The 16,096-nt window shown below is 41.9% G+C and overlaps 1 protein-coding gene across 2 annotated transcripts in view; it reads left to right on the top strand.

Annotated features, from left to right (window-relative positions):
* lepr (leptin receptor) overlaps window positions 1–16,096 on the top strand; it is a 29,287-nt gene that overhangs the window by 7,270 nt on the left and 5,921 nt on the right. The window contains exons 2-11 of one of the 2 annotated variants that reach the window (XM_066692646.1): window positions 5,033–5,085; window positions 7,097–7,157; window positions 7,785–7,840; window positions 9,179–9,436; window positions 10,123–10,246; window positions 11,021–11,226; window positions 13,722–13,867; window positions 14,055–14,199; window positions 15,490–15,786; window positions 15,870–15,975. In XM_066692646.1, the coding sequence (XP_066548743.1) occupies window positions 7,156–7,157; window positions 7,785–7,840; window positions 9,179–9,436; window positions 10,123–10,246; window positions 11,021–11,226; window positions 13,722–13,867; window positions 14,055–14,199; window positions 15,490–15,786; window positions 15,870–15,975 (1,340 nt within the window). In that variant the 5' untranslated portion in view covers window positions 5,033–5,085; window positions 7,097–7,155. Of the gene's footprint in view, window positions 1–3,234; window positions 5,086–7,096; window positions 7,158–7,784; window positions 7,841–9,178; window positions 9,437–10,122; window positions 10,247–11,020; window positions 11,227–13,721; window positions 13,868–14,054; window positions 14,200–15,489; window positions 15,787–15,869; window positions 15,976–16,096 lie in introns of those variants that run through there. The other variant, XM_066692645.1, reaches the window with a different exon arrangement.

The following is a 16,096-nucleotide window of genomic DNA, read 5'->3' as shown; positions in this document are numbered from 1 at the left end:
GTTGAATTTTTTATCGACACGTGAAAGACAGATCCCTGGAGAGAGTGACATCGTTTTCAGATGTTGTCATCCTTGAATCAGCTTTCCCCAGCAGGTCTCCGGAGAGATGACGCACTGGCACGCGTCATCCTTATTTTAGAAATGCTGTAAAAATGAAACGGTTTAACTTAGGACCGCTATCATGTGCATTGTGTGGTAAACATGGCCTTCATCCACCTAAGCATATTGTTTGATATCTCTTGATTAGAAACATTCTTGGCATGTACAAATTTCAGTCGTGTGGTAGAACTCGTAAAACTGCAATGTGGTGTTCTGTGGTAAAAATGTGGTAACGGTAAAGTGTTTTGTGGTACAATAAAATAGGTGTAGTGTGGTGTACTTTCAGTTCTCTACCTTGGTTTAACCATCGTAACCAGCACAAATCGCAACAATAAAATGAATGCTTGTAATTTATCAAATTCCCCTAAAAAGTCATGCTTATCCTCAACTCCATCTTGTGCTACAGCGCTGATGTTTTGCAACAGATGAGACAGATTAGTTACAGATGAAATGGTACCGTGGATAGGTGGAGGTCTGATAGTAAAGTAAATCAAAAGCTGACACAGACCGGAGGCATTGTGGTATGACACTAAAGCTCCCTAATTACACTTTTTTTGGTCGGACATGACCCTTTGTAGTCCTTCTTATAGCATACCTGCTTAAGATTACCTCTGCCCATCACATACTATCACTAAATCGTAGCACTCTTAAATACATGAAGATTCTAGTTCAAAACTTGTTCATCAATTACTGAACACAATTTTGCAGGTCCTGCAATCGTCTGACTTCGAGCTCCTGCACTTGACAGACCTCTCTGACAGAGAAGAGGCAGCACGTCTCTTGCACACCCACCTGGGAGTTCAGAGAGGGCGTCGGAGACCGTGGGGGGGTGGGACCGTGTCATCTCTGAGTGGGCACTAAGACCTCAAGGCCTTGCCTGTAGTGACATCATGAATGATCCTGCGATGGTTCATTGTGCACGGCTAGTGACTCCACAGCTCTTCTGTGTTTTACCTCCCACTCAATAATGGTCTAGCCTGGGGGGCGGGGGCGGGATTACTAAATGCAAGCTGGAGAGGTTAAAGATATTATTGGTTTGATGTGCACCGCTGTCCGATGTCATGGACACAAGATGAATACTTGACTAAACCGTATTTGTTCCTCGAAGGGTCGTGGCTCATACAGGTGCTTCTGAACAGATTGTGGTACAATATGGGGCTGGAGCAGACATGACCGCTGTGGTGTTGAGCTGCCGTTCCCCTCAGCCTCAACGCTGGTGAATCATTGGGTAGTCAGTCAGTCATTTCCCCATCAGCTCTGTGTACCTCCAGTAACTGTCTTCAGCATGTAGATGGCAATACTGGTTATTGTTGTGGATTTACTTCTCATCTAAGAAACATAAGAAAGTGTCCAATCGAGAGGAGGCCATTCGCCCCATCGTGCTCGTTTGATGTCCATTAATAACTAAGTGATCAAGGATCCTATCCAGTCTGTTTTTGAATGTTCCCAAATTGTCTCTTCAGCCACATCGCTGGGGAGTTTGTTCAGATTGTGACGCCTCTCTGTGTGAAGAAGTGTCTCCTGTTTTCTGTCTTGAATGCCTTGAAGCCCAATTTCCATTTGTGTCCCCGGGTCCGTGTGTGCCTGCATAAGTCAATTTTGAATCTCGGTCAATTTATTTTCCTGTGCTCGTATGAGACGGAGCTGGAAGACCTTGAGGACAGACCATGAAAGTTATCCTCCGTGTGGCGCGTTCTGTGCCCCGTCTTTGTAAATGCAATCCTAAAATCAATTAAACTATTGTTGGAGTCCCTTGAACAGCATCAGATATGTGTCTCTCATCTGTTGCTGCCAAAAGCCCTTAATCGGTTGCCGCACCTTCGCAGCCCTTTAAATACCATTAAATAACAAAGATTTGCTACCACAACCTGACCGATTTATTGAGAAAATCAGGGCTTCTGGGCATCAAAGGGACTGAGTTAATATGATAAAGCCACGGGAGACGTCAGGAATCAGACTGTGCTTTTATCTCGACTGTACAAGTGCTCTTTCTGCACGGCGTCTGGGGAGACGATGGGGAATTCAGGGTTTGATGACCGGGGGCGCTCTGATCGAGAGGATATAGAAATCTATAAACAAACAAAACCAAACATTTGAATTTCTGTTTTGTTCTCCTTCAATATACACATAAATAGTATGTCATTCCTTTTATATAGGACAAGTTGAAGAGATTGCTGAGGGAAATGCAAGAGAGAGTCAATATCTGTTGGCTGTGATACACAAAAAGGTTGTGTACGATCGATGCTGATCAGACTGAACTTGATCCAGCGCGAAGGATGCTGGGAGGAGGACAGTTTGTGTTGTTGTTGTTATTGTTTACACACATTCAATCATTCTCTTTAAATCAATTTACTTAATATTCTCATCCCCAGACTTTCCCCTCCCCAGGGTTTTTGAAACAATATACGAAGGTGGTTTAGAAGACAACAATAATTCAATAACACAAAACAGTCTTTAATGTCACGAACAAAAGAGTCCAATTGCACACCTTTTTTAAATTACAGATTGAGTGTTAATGTAGTTAAAATGTCTTTTCACATGGTAAATGAAACCTTGTCTTAAATTATTCCATAGATTAATGTATCTCAGTTTAAACTAGATAATTCCACAGATAAGGGGAAAGGAAAGCAATGGGAAAAATCCCCTGTACAATCCTGGAATGCTTAAAGGTGATTAAATATTTCCATTGTCTGAAAATATGTTATCTTCTCGGAAATCAATTGGAGTATAAAATGGGAAAGGTAATCTGCAGCAACTGTGTAAAAACACAAAACAAAAATCAACATTCACAATACGCTTTGTGACCAGGGAGTACAATGCAACTGAACTGAATAAATGGAAAACATTGCCATTGTTTTCCACAAACTCACTACACAAGATGATGATGAATTAATTTAACCCTTTGCAGTATTAAAGGTACTTCACCAGCTGCAGGTTGCTTGGACTTTGGGAAGTGATGTGTTTTTGCACAGGTCCAGGATTTTCCAGCTGCCACAGTTACCACTTCAGCAAAGCTTTCTAAGCATGGGAGACAATGATGCAATTACAATGATGCAATAAAATAACAGTAAAGTGACCATATGGCTCTATTTGTACAGAAGAGCTCTCTATTATGCTGCACTGTGACCTAGTATATATTCCATACTGTAGAGTTCGCTGTATAATTACTACACAACAGAATTGTCATGCAGAAATGGTATAAAAGTGTGTAATAATTAGAAGTATTATTAACAGCTGGTTGACAATTAAACAGGGAGGGAAAATAGTGCTAGCTCCATTACAGTGTTGCTGGAGTCCTGGTCTTATCCTGTCAGCACATGCTTTCTGACATGCCTTCTGTCAGCTGTACATTTCTCATAAATATCCTACTGAAGATCTGCGACAGCGCCAACTACTTCAGGGTAAGTTTTCATGGATGTGATTAATACTGGAAGTAAATCAAGCTGGAAATGAATGCAGTCCATGGGGAACAAAGAAGGTTAACCACATAGCTGATGCTTTCTGAAGTCGGTTCAAACACATTCCTTTGTCATCAAATCAGTGAAAGCAACGCACAGCTAAGCTTTCAAGTGTTTTGCCAAATTTCATGTTAGTTGTATCTTATTGGTAACGCAAAAGTGGATTTGGTACAAATGATCAATGTTCACTCCAGTGCAGCTTATAAGTACATCAATTCTGTCAGGAACTAGTTTTAAGAATGCCTTGGCCACGGATTGTAATAAAAAAACGTTCTGGTTTAAATAAGACTTTTTTTTGTATTTTAACATTGACTGAAATAAGATCAGACATTTCCTGAAGTGTGAGTGTAGCCAGGCCATGTGCTAGTAGGAAAAGAAACAATATATGAAGAATATAATATCTCCGAATGATGGTTTCCAAAAAGGCAGAAGAGAAAGCCCTACCTAAAGTAAATACATTGTTGAGAACATTTAACAATAGGCTAAAGCACCAGCTCTATGGGTTGGATAAATCCAGAGGTTGGCACAGTTCTCTGCTATCTCAATATCAGGCATGACTTTAACCTTGCGGTTCCTTTTCTGACCAGTTGTGGAGAACCCTGCAATTTCAGGGGCCACAGGGGAGCCACAGGGTAGAGAGATGTGGAGAAACCGGTTGATTCATGAAATACAAACTATATATACTATATAAGTACATTTCATCCCCGGAGAGAGAAAATAGATAGATTTGTCATCTTCAGGCAAGCAGAGAAACTGCCCAAAAATTATTCAATTTATTATATCATTATTTAATCAAACAACGGCATGCAGAGACATGGGGACTGGGTAAACATCCTCCGTTGTGCTTTTAGATGAGCACTTGTACACAGCCATTAAGTGCACCATTATCCACCTCCGTGTTTTATGTATAAATTGGATAATGTAGCAAAGATCGGATAGTTTATTTCAGTCTCCTCTTGGGGGGGCTTGTTTGCACACGAATGAATTGTATCAGCACCGTAAATAAGCCGGGAACATTGTGTGCATCCCGAACAGAAAGTCCAACTTGTCACATTTTGCGGGTTGCTCCATGAATGCTAAGAAAGCCCCGGCCAAGTGCTGTGATACTTCGCATGCTTGCACAGTAGTGTCACATTTGCACCACAACCCTCCCCAATGTAATAATTACATAGAAAAACAGAAAAGTTCTTACAAACCCCTAACTTAAAGTGACGTTTGCAGTTTGGGGATCGATTATAATTACAGATCTGAAATTGATTCTGCATTAGCTGATCTGACCGCCGTGTCCCATTGCACACAATAGACGTAGGATTTCCTTTGCTGCCTTGATGACTCAAGGTTGTGACTGACGAAGTAGGTTCAGTTTTTTTCTCTCTCTCTCTCTCTCTCTCTCTCTCTCTCCCTCCCTCCCTCAGCTGGGATCGTTCTCCATGCATGTGCTCTGGGCACTAGTTGTCTATGTCTTTCTCCCGCAGCTTGGTGCGCAGTGTTGCAACATCAGTCTCTCTCTGCATCTCCCAGCGAACAGGTAGGACTATTACAGCTCACTTTTTGTTTCCCTCTAAATGCACCTGGGACAAATGCATCTTTAAACGGGATGGGGGTTGGTTTTGTCTTTTTATTTAGTTACCCATGCATCTTTCTGGGGATGCACTTTGCATCGCAGGGGCAACCTGTGCTGCATTAGGGGCTTGTGTGGCACTAAAGGACAGCAAAGATTTAGAAGTGGCCAGCACTGTATTGAAAACGTTTTTTCTATGTGTTTTCTCCGACTAGATACATTGGCAAGCGTGCATGTGACATAAAACCGGGTTAGATTAAAGTCGTATTTCTGCTCCCCAGCCCTGTCGTCTAAATTAATCGATCAGTTTATGCAGCGCTTTACCGTAGAAAGGACTTTCACAGATAAAGCTGTCCTGATCAATGATTTGTAAGAGATTGCCCGCTTTGTTCAAAGACGCAGTGACTGTGTTTTTCGTTGCAGGGTAATCTTTATTTTTCTCTGCAAATAAAGTAACCTGCTATTAGAGGATATCAAACCATCAAAGTTAGTGACCGCAGACAGCACTGCTTTTCCAAAGGCTATATGCACAGCAAAGCATTGGAAACTAACAGTATAATAAAGATGAATACTATTGATTTCACTATTGTGCGTCATTGTGGCAAGTGAAGAACGGTGCTGTATCAAAGAAAATATATAAAACAGTCGCATTTGTGTTAATCTATAATCTATAAAACTCATTTACACGACTACTGTTCAGTTTTTGGTTGTGCAATATTTAACTGTTTTTAATGCATATAAATGGAAAGCCTTTTCTCCTCATTTAGCTAAATTATTAACACATAACTTCTTTACCCCAATTTTCTGCTCATACACTGCTAGATGCATTGTGTATCATTCCCATGATTACATTTAAAAGCAATGTTTGACTCTGCTTGTAGGCTTTTTCACTCGCCTTAAAAATATGTGCAGTTTCAGGAAGATTGCACCTTCCCCAGGGACCTACCGTGAAAGTAAATGATTCATTAATATACAGTCTCTTTCTAACTTGCTTAATTGCCGTGCATTATACCGTACAATGATTCAATATTGCGTCACCGCCTCGCAGGAATGTATTTCATTCGGTGTACAAATGAATTGAGATGTAACGCAATGACGTATCCCACTGACGTCACCACAACCTAAGAAGTGATGGCATATTTTTCCAAACTTCTGTCAGTTGGATGAACTTGAACAGCACCATGGAGATGACTGTATCATTATACTGTAGGCAATTCAAACTGGCACCAGTGACTTTTAACCCACATTTTAAACTTGACATATGTTGATACTTATTCATGGTATTCGTTTAAGGTCTGTTCTTGAGCCGCTGCCAGATACTTTGTTTTCGTCAGGAACGGTCTGGAGCACTTGGAGTACTATCGCGTTTGTTTTGATGTGGGGATCCATTTTTAATATGAAATGTTTGCATCTGCTTGAAAAACCCTTCCTGGAAAATGTGCCACAGATGTGAAAAGCCACTTGCCTGGCTCTCGTTCCTGATCTTTATTACCGTTGTTGTTATAACTAGTTACTAATGCATGGTTAATTACCCAGGTGGGGGTGAGTGTGGCTCCTTATGAAACTGGGAAGGTTGGCACAGATGTCCACCCAATACCTCATACACACACACCTGGTCTCTACATCTGCAACGCACCCTGGGAGTCGTATTTCTAAAGTTACAGTGCCTAAACCAATGCGAGAAAAATCAATTTTCCCTTCTTACTGCGGCTCATTTGAAACAGTGACTTTGAAATGAAAAGGCACAGCGTTTTTTGGAAACCGGTCAACAGCGTATACGTCATGTGCTGTATCTCGGCGTTCATCAAGGGTGAAAGTGCTTTTATCATCACTGCTAAGGGTCATTAATTTCTAATGAATTATAGAATTGAGATTCCCACAGGCTCCTCCTTCCTGGACGTGTGAGAAATCGTTGCACACTTTACTGCAAATGCATTATTCTGGTGTATGTTTACATGCTTTTGTTTTTATTTTAAAGGTATTTCACCTTTCAGTGAGGTTGGATTTCCTGGAGAGGAATGTGCACACACAGATAAAATGTAAGTATGAGACTCTATTGTGCTCTTCTTGCTGATGAGGTTACAGTGAAGACACTCGACTATAAGAATCATGTTTTTAAAGCTGAGACATTTCACCGTCCGTCTGTAATACATTGTGAGAAGGATCTTATCAAGAAGGAAAGTATTAACAGGTAAGGTCAAGCGTCTAGTTCTGCCCAGTTTTTATCCTGCTTTAGTTGTATGTCCGCCTGAATGAGTTCTTGGTTTCGTAAATGTGCCATCAAGTTTGTGCATGCTTGTAAACTCTCACTAATGATCATGGATGTTGGTAACAAGTATCAAATATCATAGGAATGACATCAAAGGCACTATTATAGACCTCACAGGGAAAGATGCAGGATTTACTGAATGAAACCTATGCTAAAATAAACCTTAGCACGGCCAACTAGAATTCACACATCAGTATTGTATTTTTGTGTGGTTGTTTTTGGCTTATAAAAAAAAACAAGCACACAATTGTCACCGTATAGCATCCAGTAAAGATATGAATGTGTACGATGTTTATAAACCTACCTTTATTGGCAGCGGTTCTTGGGCACGAACAACGAGTTGGTGTGTGTTTTTTTGTACATGTTTAATTGAAATCCTCTTTGTCTTTGTCTTTAGGCAGTCCTTAGAAAAGGTGCTTTGTTTGGTTTACCTTGCTGTGGCTTCACTACCAGGTGAGCTGTCCGGCGCCTCGCAAACAATCGCCTCTCACAAGATTTCCTGCGTGAACAAACAAAACCTCATAAAGAGAAAACGCCTGTTGTTGTACGAGTCTTTAAATTACATTGTTAGCATTTAATATCTGCTTTAAATCACTCTCTTCCCACTCTCTGAAATAACTCTCAATAGATAAAGATTAAGAATGTGCAATAAAAGGCTTTGGCAGAACTGTATATTTATTTAAGCTGCCATCAAAATATTAACAGCGATAAAATGATATAGGTCAGTTCAATGTAGTGTCTCTAACAATTGTGAGTGAAATGTAGAGATGGTTTAGACAGAGATGCCTGTCGGAGGGGGTGTCTCATCCAGTTGATGGTACGTGGGAACATAGGTAGCTTTGTTATGGGTCAAACAATGCTGGATCTATTGGGAAATTTGCCCCCTACCCAATTATCTTTTATCCCAGCAGTCCCTGGTTGTGAGGGTGATTCATACTCAGTAGGAGGTTGTGTATATCTTGTCCAAGAAAAGCCACATTTGTGGAATTGCAGTGGATAATAACAAAGACATCATCCACAGGAGAGAGTGATCGTCTTTTATATTATTATTATTTTACCTTAGAGGGTTAAGACTAGATTGACTTTACCAGCATTAGCTATGACACTCAGATCTGTGTATATTGAGAGACTTGTGGGTGAAGATATTGGCAAACCCAATATGTACCGAGGTGTCGACTTGAGTTTATTGATCACAACCTCAATTATAGTTTTTCACACACAGTGTCACACAGAGTCACAGAACGATTGTAGACATCAAAACCCATGTAGTTTGTGAAGCCATAGACAGCTGTACATCACGAGAACTTGTTGTCTTCGGGATCCAACCAAAATTATTCTGTGACCTACGTGGTCATATCTCTGCCCTCATGACTTTGGGTTCTTGTTGTGGTGTTGCTTCTCAAACTGTGTCTGTCCTGTTGTTGTTGTTTGGGTCTCCAAGCGGTGAATATGGGTACAGCACAGAGAGGAGAAAAATAAAAGCCTGTTTGTTATTGACAATCGGTCCAAAGCTTTTACCCTTGAAGCATACTTCTGACTAAGACTTTCTCTGAAATGCATTACACGAGCGCCTGTTCTTTTTTGTGTCTCTGATTATAAATACAAATAAAGGGAAATGAGTTCACGGTGGCCATGAGACGAGTGCCATGTTTAGAGACGAGTCTATACTGTTTATGTTTTGGGGGTCGGGTGGAAGATGGGTTTGGTATCTGCTTCCCTCTCTAGAGTTATTGAAGGCATCGTATGAAGCTCACTGCTCTTTCTGCTGCTCCGATTCTGTTTTGGTTGCAGGTGTCGCTCCGGTTCCCACCGAAGGGCTGCCCCGTCCAGTTCAGGCGCAGCCTGGGGAGCTCGCTTTGTGCTGCGGTTGGCCGGATGAGGCGCACAAACACAATGAGGGTTTGGCCGCAGACGGGCCAGAGAGCGGACACAGTCCCAACGCAGGTGGCGGCGTCTCGGCTGAGCTCGACCACCGAGATGCCACCCAATCCTGTCTGTGGACTGAGAGCAACGCGACAGAATATCAGATTGACAGTCAGGAAATGGAAGGTGATTGATCGATTTGTAATAATATTGCAACAGCAGTAAGAGTCTGTATTAATCTCCATGTTTAAACGTCCCATGATATAAAAAACTTCTACAGTAGCATTTTGATGTAATATAGATTCATACACTTTAAATAAGCTCAACAATAAGGAATATTTAGTTATTTTTTAATTAAAAAGATGTATCACAAAAATATGGATCATCCCTTTTGTAAACTTAATGTTCACGAGCCCTTCCAGTGACAATAATCATCGGCCGAGGTCTTAAGAGAAGTGTTTGATGTCTTGTAATCACTGGACACACTATACATGAGGGAATATTTCCAGCACAACACAGCCTTGCAAAGAAAGTAACACAACGGTCGCAAAAACCTGAAAACACAACATTAAAACTGCTGCTCTTTTATGGCTGCTGCTTGCCGTTCCCTGCCCTTTTTGCCTTCCACATATAGTTCGTAGTCAAGGCAGAAGTTCATTAAAACCGAAAAAAAAAACAGTTCTCTGACTGGGAGCCGAGATAAAGTGTAATACAATTAATTTGTTTTCATTTAGCCGCCTCTAAGCGTCGACGATCTGTAAATGGAAATGGCTCTGACATGTTCCTAATAAGCCTCCTCGAAGAAAATGCCCCTTAATTTCATTTGGCCGCAGAAAGTGTTGAAGCTAACGTGTTAATTGAATTTCTTTCAGTCGTCTGTTTGAACATCCTGTGTTGGGCTGATGGAAACCTGGAACATTTAATTTGTAATCTGAAGCCACGCTTTCGGCCTCCAGACAGCGCTGGGCTCTTCATAATTAGGATGCGGTATTCGGTGTAAGTATTGAGTTCCTGTCTGTGCAGTGCTTGATTTTATTATTTGTATTATTATGTATGTGGTACATGTTCTTCCTCATTATTTTAAATGAAAAGTTTTCTTTACATAGACACAGACACACACACACAGGAAGATACACAGATAGATAGATTCCCACTAAAACCCTGATATTGCTCTGCTTGTCAGTGGGAGATGTGCTGACGTATCCTGACGCACAATCAACATCCCCCTCCGTCTGCAAGAGACTCATTTCCAAGCGACACACCCACCCAAGTTACGGCAGCAATCTCGTTAATGGCTCTCGCTGTGACATGCCCCCCACCCCGTATGACTCCATTCAGGGCTGACTTGTGTGGCGGCCGGTTATTTCTGTTCTGATCGTACGGCAGTGTCTCTGATTGAAAACCGCGGTGGGGACGCCTCGTCTCGGCCGAGCGGATCGTGCCTGACGCCGTGGGGTCAGATAAATCACACACCGTCTCCAGATCGGGGAAGAGAAAGGCTGCAGCCGAACACACACACAATAGGATGTCTTATCTACTGCATTGTGAAGCCTACACCCCAGTCTTAGCCAACACAAACATCTGAAGCTAGGCTCAAAGCAACCCTAACTTCAACGGAAGCCTAATTTTACAGGGGACTCAAACTAAACCCCTAATTTGATGTTTAACGCTCAATTTAACGATATTACTCAGTATAGTTCTCTGAACACAACCTAAATGTAACCATCAGCATCTTTTGGAGGTTTTGCTTTGTATTGTATTGTATTGTAGGTCGTATTCAGACGCAGAACACATGTCTACCGGCCCTGAGGAGACGTTTGTGGACGCTACTCACAACGCCAGGGATGGAGAGGACTTTCTACAGTGCGTTATACCTATAGAGACCCCGAGCGACAACTACAGCTTGGCAGTAACGATCACACACGGCTTCACTGCTGTCAACCGCCCCGTGATGCGTGTGGTTCCCAGACAGATCGGTACGTCTGACATTTGAAAGGAAAACCGCCTACCTGAGGTTACATCTTTTCTCCAGGCTGCGAATAGAAAATCCCTGTTTTACCCAATTAAAAAGATTGTTGATCTTCATGAGAAAAAACAGTCTAATTGTTACTTTTACTGGGCTAGAACATTTTGTCTGAACATTTGTTGTTTCGCCAGTAATTGGCCTTGTTAAAATGCACCTGTGCTGGCATATTTATGTCACCGAGAATGTATTCGGGAGGATGTAAAAGTAAATTAGACTCCTGGAGGATTGTCTCTCACACGGCTATGTGCTGATTCTGTGCCAGGTTATCAAAAAGCTTTATTATTTACAGTACAAATAGGAATACAGACTTACAGATAGAAAAAACTGAGAATATGTTATCTGTTTGAAGGTCAGTGTCAAGAACAGTCAATCTTACAGTTAATTCAAATCAGGCCCTGCCTTTACCTTGTCTTTACCTTGTCTTTTCCTGTCTTTACCTTGTTTTTTCCTGTCTTTACCTGCCTTTCCCTGTCTTTTCCTGTCCTTACCTGTCTTTACCTTGTCTTTTCCTGTCTTTTCCTGTCTTTACCTGCCTTTGCCTGTCTTTTCCTGTCCTTACCCGTCTTTACCCGTCTTTGCCTGTCTTTACCTTGTCTTTGCCTGTGACAAAACATTGGAAAAACAGGTGTTTCTGGGAGAATGCTTGTGTCCAGGGATCCGGTTCACAGGACATTCATGAGTCCAGTTGAAGAGCAATTAATGCTTCTAAACTGGAGTATGAACAATATAATTGTCAGTTCTGATTATATATTATATACTTATATAAAGGTCACCCTAGTGATAACATTTGACAGAGTTTAGTTCAGATGTGTGCTATTTACAGATTGGCATTTATTAAAATTCAAGCCAGTTCAATTAAATAATCTTCCATCCCTACATTATAGTTTAATCACCATGTATATATATGAAACACTATTATTTAACACTATAATTTTAACATATAATACATTTTTGCCCTTCAGCTGAAATGTGGATTCTCTAAAATGTCATGTAGACACTTTTCTTGTGTCTCCAGCTCGTATGATCCTAACTAACACCACACCGAACGTATTCCAATCACAAACTGTGGACAAGTCTAACACAAGTCTCAGAGTGTTCAGCTGTCTGATTACTTATTAAATGGTTGTAAAGTTGCACTATTTTATTGCTTAATTTCATTTTCCCTACGGTTGAATTTATTCTTGTAAAGAGAGGCATTGCTTTTGGAATCAGATCACAGGAGGAATTACTCCACCAAATATATAAAAGCGTGCCCTATAAATCAGGATCGCTGAATAAGTACCTGGCCAAGCTTGTCAGTGGATCCCCCCCCATTGGTTGTTGCTTTTTCTCCCCAGAATTTCAGGGTTACACCCAGAGCCTTTAATTTTCTGACAGTAAAATTGTTTTATTTCTGTAGCTAAACAGAGCAGACCCCTTCTTGTTTGCTCTGTCTGTTAGCTCAGTAAAAGCTTACCGTTTAAATACTCAATGTAGCATCTAATGTTCGATTCAAGTAAAAAGGCTCTGGCGAAAACCGTTTCTCCGTGTCTGTCCACTTTAGGTCCATTACAGTTTTCCTCTGACAGAATCAGGTGTTTGCTTAGTCCTAAAGCCGCAGCGTGAGTCACGGACTTTCTACAAGGAGAGAAAAACAGTCTTTCCATCAACGTGACCCGTTTTCATCCCTCTGACTTTTCAAAACTGATTCTTCAGTGTTCATCCTTGAAGTATATGGCCGGTGTGTCTAAAATAATACATTGGAAGATCACTGAAACATTTGTTTGTTGTTTGTTCCCGTGGTCGACGATGAACCAGGACTCCGTGAGCTGCTGTGAAATAGGAATTGGTTTGTTATTTGAAAGACCGAGATCTGAAATTGAATAATTGTGACATTCGTATTAGTTTTCACTTCATGAAGAACACAACTAAGAGGCCCGTCACACTAAAACCTATCTTAATGTTTAGAAAATTACACATAATAACACAATTACGTGAAAGTAAATTCAAATGTTGTTATTTCTGGACCTTTTCGGCAATGTATACAGTTTGTTAGTGCTGATGTACTCTGCATGACTATGAAAATAACTGCTCGGATATAGTTTAGGAGCACGAAGCCTCTTAAGAAACGGAAAAGATCAGGTTATTTTAACTTCCCTGTTTTTTACGGTATCTGAATAGAATTCGTGACAGCTAGATTTCATCCCCAACTCCCTTTGCATTCATTATCCCAACAGCCTGATTTAAAAATCTCGTTAGGCTGTCAAAAGAAGGCAAATCTGACTGTTGTGGCAAAAGATTGGGTGACAGTCGCTTTTAAACAGACAAAAATAATTGTCGAGTCTTGTCTAGAATTCCTTGAAGAATTTAGTTCGGTATTAATTTCACGTTCTTTCCATTGAATGGTTTTATATAAAACTTTAATTTTTTCATCCTTTCCTCTCTCTCTCTCTATCCTCTCCCCAGTGAAGCCGAACCCCCCTCTAAACCTGCAGTACAATATGACTCCTGCCGGGGAGCTGAGCCTCAGCTGGACCGACCCACTTCCAGCTTCTTACTCGGTTCAATATGAGGTCCGCTACTCCACAAACACATCTGAGGACACCTGGCAGGTCAGAGTTTATACCGTAGATAAAAGTTGAACTATCGTCAAGAGCACAAGGCCTGTTTTACCCCTCAGAGTGTCTTTGGTTCCTGTTTTTTTTGTGAAGGACATTTCAGTATTATAACTGCCGTGCTCGAACCCTCACCACGTGATATTGACTTCCTACTATAGCTTTAACCGTGTTTCTCCAACAGCGTGTGGAAAGCGTGCCGGCGTCCCCTGCGACTCTCTCTGGCCTGAGAGCGGGCTTGGCGTACACGGCTCAGGTCCGCTGTAGGCTTCGCGACGGACCGGGCCTCTGGAGCGACTGGAGCGGCCATCTCTACATATATTTAAATGGTGAGTTGTGATGGAAGCGTTTAAGCTGAGCTGCGCAGCGTGACGTTTGCGTGGTGTTACGTGATGCATGTTCTCCAACGGCATGTGATTGTGGTGAAGAAAGAAATAGACTTAAGCACGACTGTGGAGCGGCAATAACCTGCAATGATTTTCCTCTTACTTTACTGAAGCTTTTTGACCCTTGACTACTTATTTAGATGTACCAGACGTTGCTTGTGCCAGACCTTTAAACAGCTGGTTAGGATATTTTTTTTCTGAACAAAGCCCCAGGTGAAAACAAAATAGTTTCTTTAGCCAATTCTTTTAGGCACGAGTACTGAATAATAATTCTTAGAGTGACATGACAGGACTGCCTTACTGTTTTTTTTTCCCTTGACACTAAGTGCAGCTTACTCACATGACTATGTACTTAAACGACCCCTTTTCTTGAAAAAACAACTTCTCCGCTTTAGGTAATAAATCATATTTCAGCAAAATGCCATTCATTTTATGTGTGTTTGCTGTAAAACCACCCAGTCTTGACCACAGTGAACGGCAGCCAAATGATAATTTCACAGTCCAAGGAGCTGCTTTCTGTTTTATTGAGACACTGCATTTACCAGCAAAGTACAAAATATTCAATTTCACTTTCAGTACCTGGTGCTCTTTGTGTGAGCTTCCACAGGTACTCCTCAGACCCAGAAGCTAAACAGAGGAACAGCCCAATCTATGAGCTCCGAGTTGTTTAAAGAGTTGTTTACGTTCATCAGCTGGGGGCCCGAACCGCGGAGGGCGGAGCCTCAGACCCTGCTGACTGCGCCATTTCCCTAACGATAACTGCTGAAACTAACAATGACAGAGTTAGAGTGGGTAAATTATAGGTTCACCGCCACCCCTTTTATTGCTGCTTGGTGCCGTGCTTAGAGACTGTTTTTATTTTTATGACCGTAGGCTTAAGCAATGAAAAACCTCCTCCACCCTCTACTGACTTAATACCTGTAATAAAATCTCAGGCCCCGATGCTTGGCAGTGGTTTAGTCTCTCTGTGTCGGAGCCTGGGATGTTTGCACAAAGGTTCGATGGGACATCTCCTTACTCCTGGACCAAAGTGTCTGCTTCCTTATCAGTAACACCAAGATTACTTTACTACTTTATTTAAAAAGTAGTCATTGTGGTCGCTGGTTCGATTCCAGCTTGTTTCATTAGTCCGGGCAGAGCGGTTTGAACATTTCACACTTCGCTGCTGTGGATGTTACGGTCTTCAATGTTTTGTTTTTGTTTGCATCACTTCTCCACGTCATTGTTCTACAGAAGTGACGTATCTCCCGGCGAGGATACTGGCCAGCACAGGCTCCAACGTCACTGTCTACTGCATATTCAACAACCGCAACGTGGACGCGAGAAACGTGGTGTGGTGGCTGAACACTCACGAGAAGGTTCCCGAGAGCCAGTACTCCGTCGTGAACGAGCGCGTGAGCAGCGTCACCCTGCTGAACGTGCGGCCGCAGAAGCGCCGGGGGAGGATTGGCTTCGACGTGCTGCAGTGCTGCCAGCAGGACGGCGAGAACTCCGTCTGCAATTACCGCTATGCCGCCATTTATGCCCAAGGTAAGATGACGGTACCGTGAGTGCAAAACTGGTCAAGTGTCCACAGCGCGCAAGTTGATTCCTGTTGTTCTCGTCTCCCTCAGATATCAGTGTCGAGATCTCGTGTGAAACGAATGAATACCTGACCAATATGACATGCAAATGGACGCCAGGTTGGCCACAGGACAGCCAGGTCAAGTTCCTTTATCGGTGAGAAAAACAAACATGTGAACAGTGTGGAAGAGTTTGTTATTTTTTCCCTTTGGCTATCAAAATTATCTGGTACCAGTTAGAGCTCTACAGACCACGATAGCAAGCAAATAAATATGTA

Source organism: Amia ocellicauda, chromosome 19 (genome assembly GCF_036373705.1).
Source record: "Amia ocellicauda isolate fAmiCal2 chromosome 19, fAmiCal2.hap1, whole genome shotgun sequence".
NCBI classification, from domain to species: Eukaryota; Metazoa; Chordata; class Actinopteri; order Amiiformes; family Amiidae; genus Amia; species Amia ocellicauda.
Note: the sequence above shows the minus strand (reverse complement) of the source record. Positions and strands in the feature narration are given on the sequence as shown.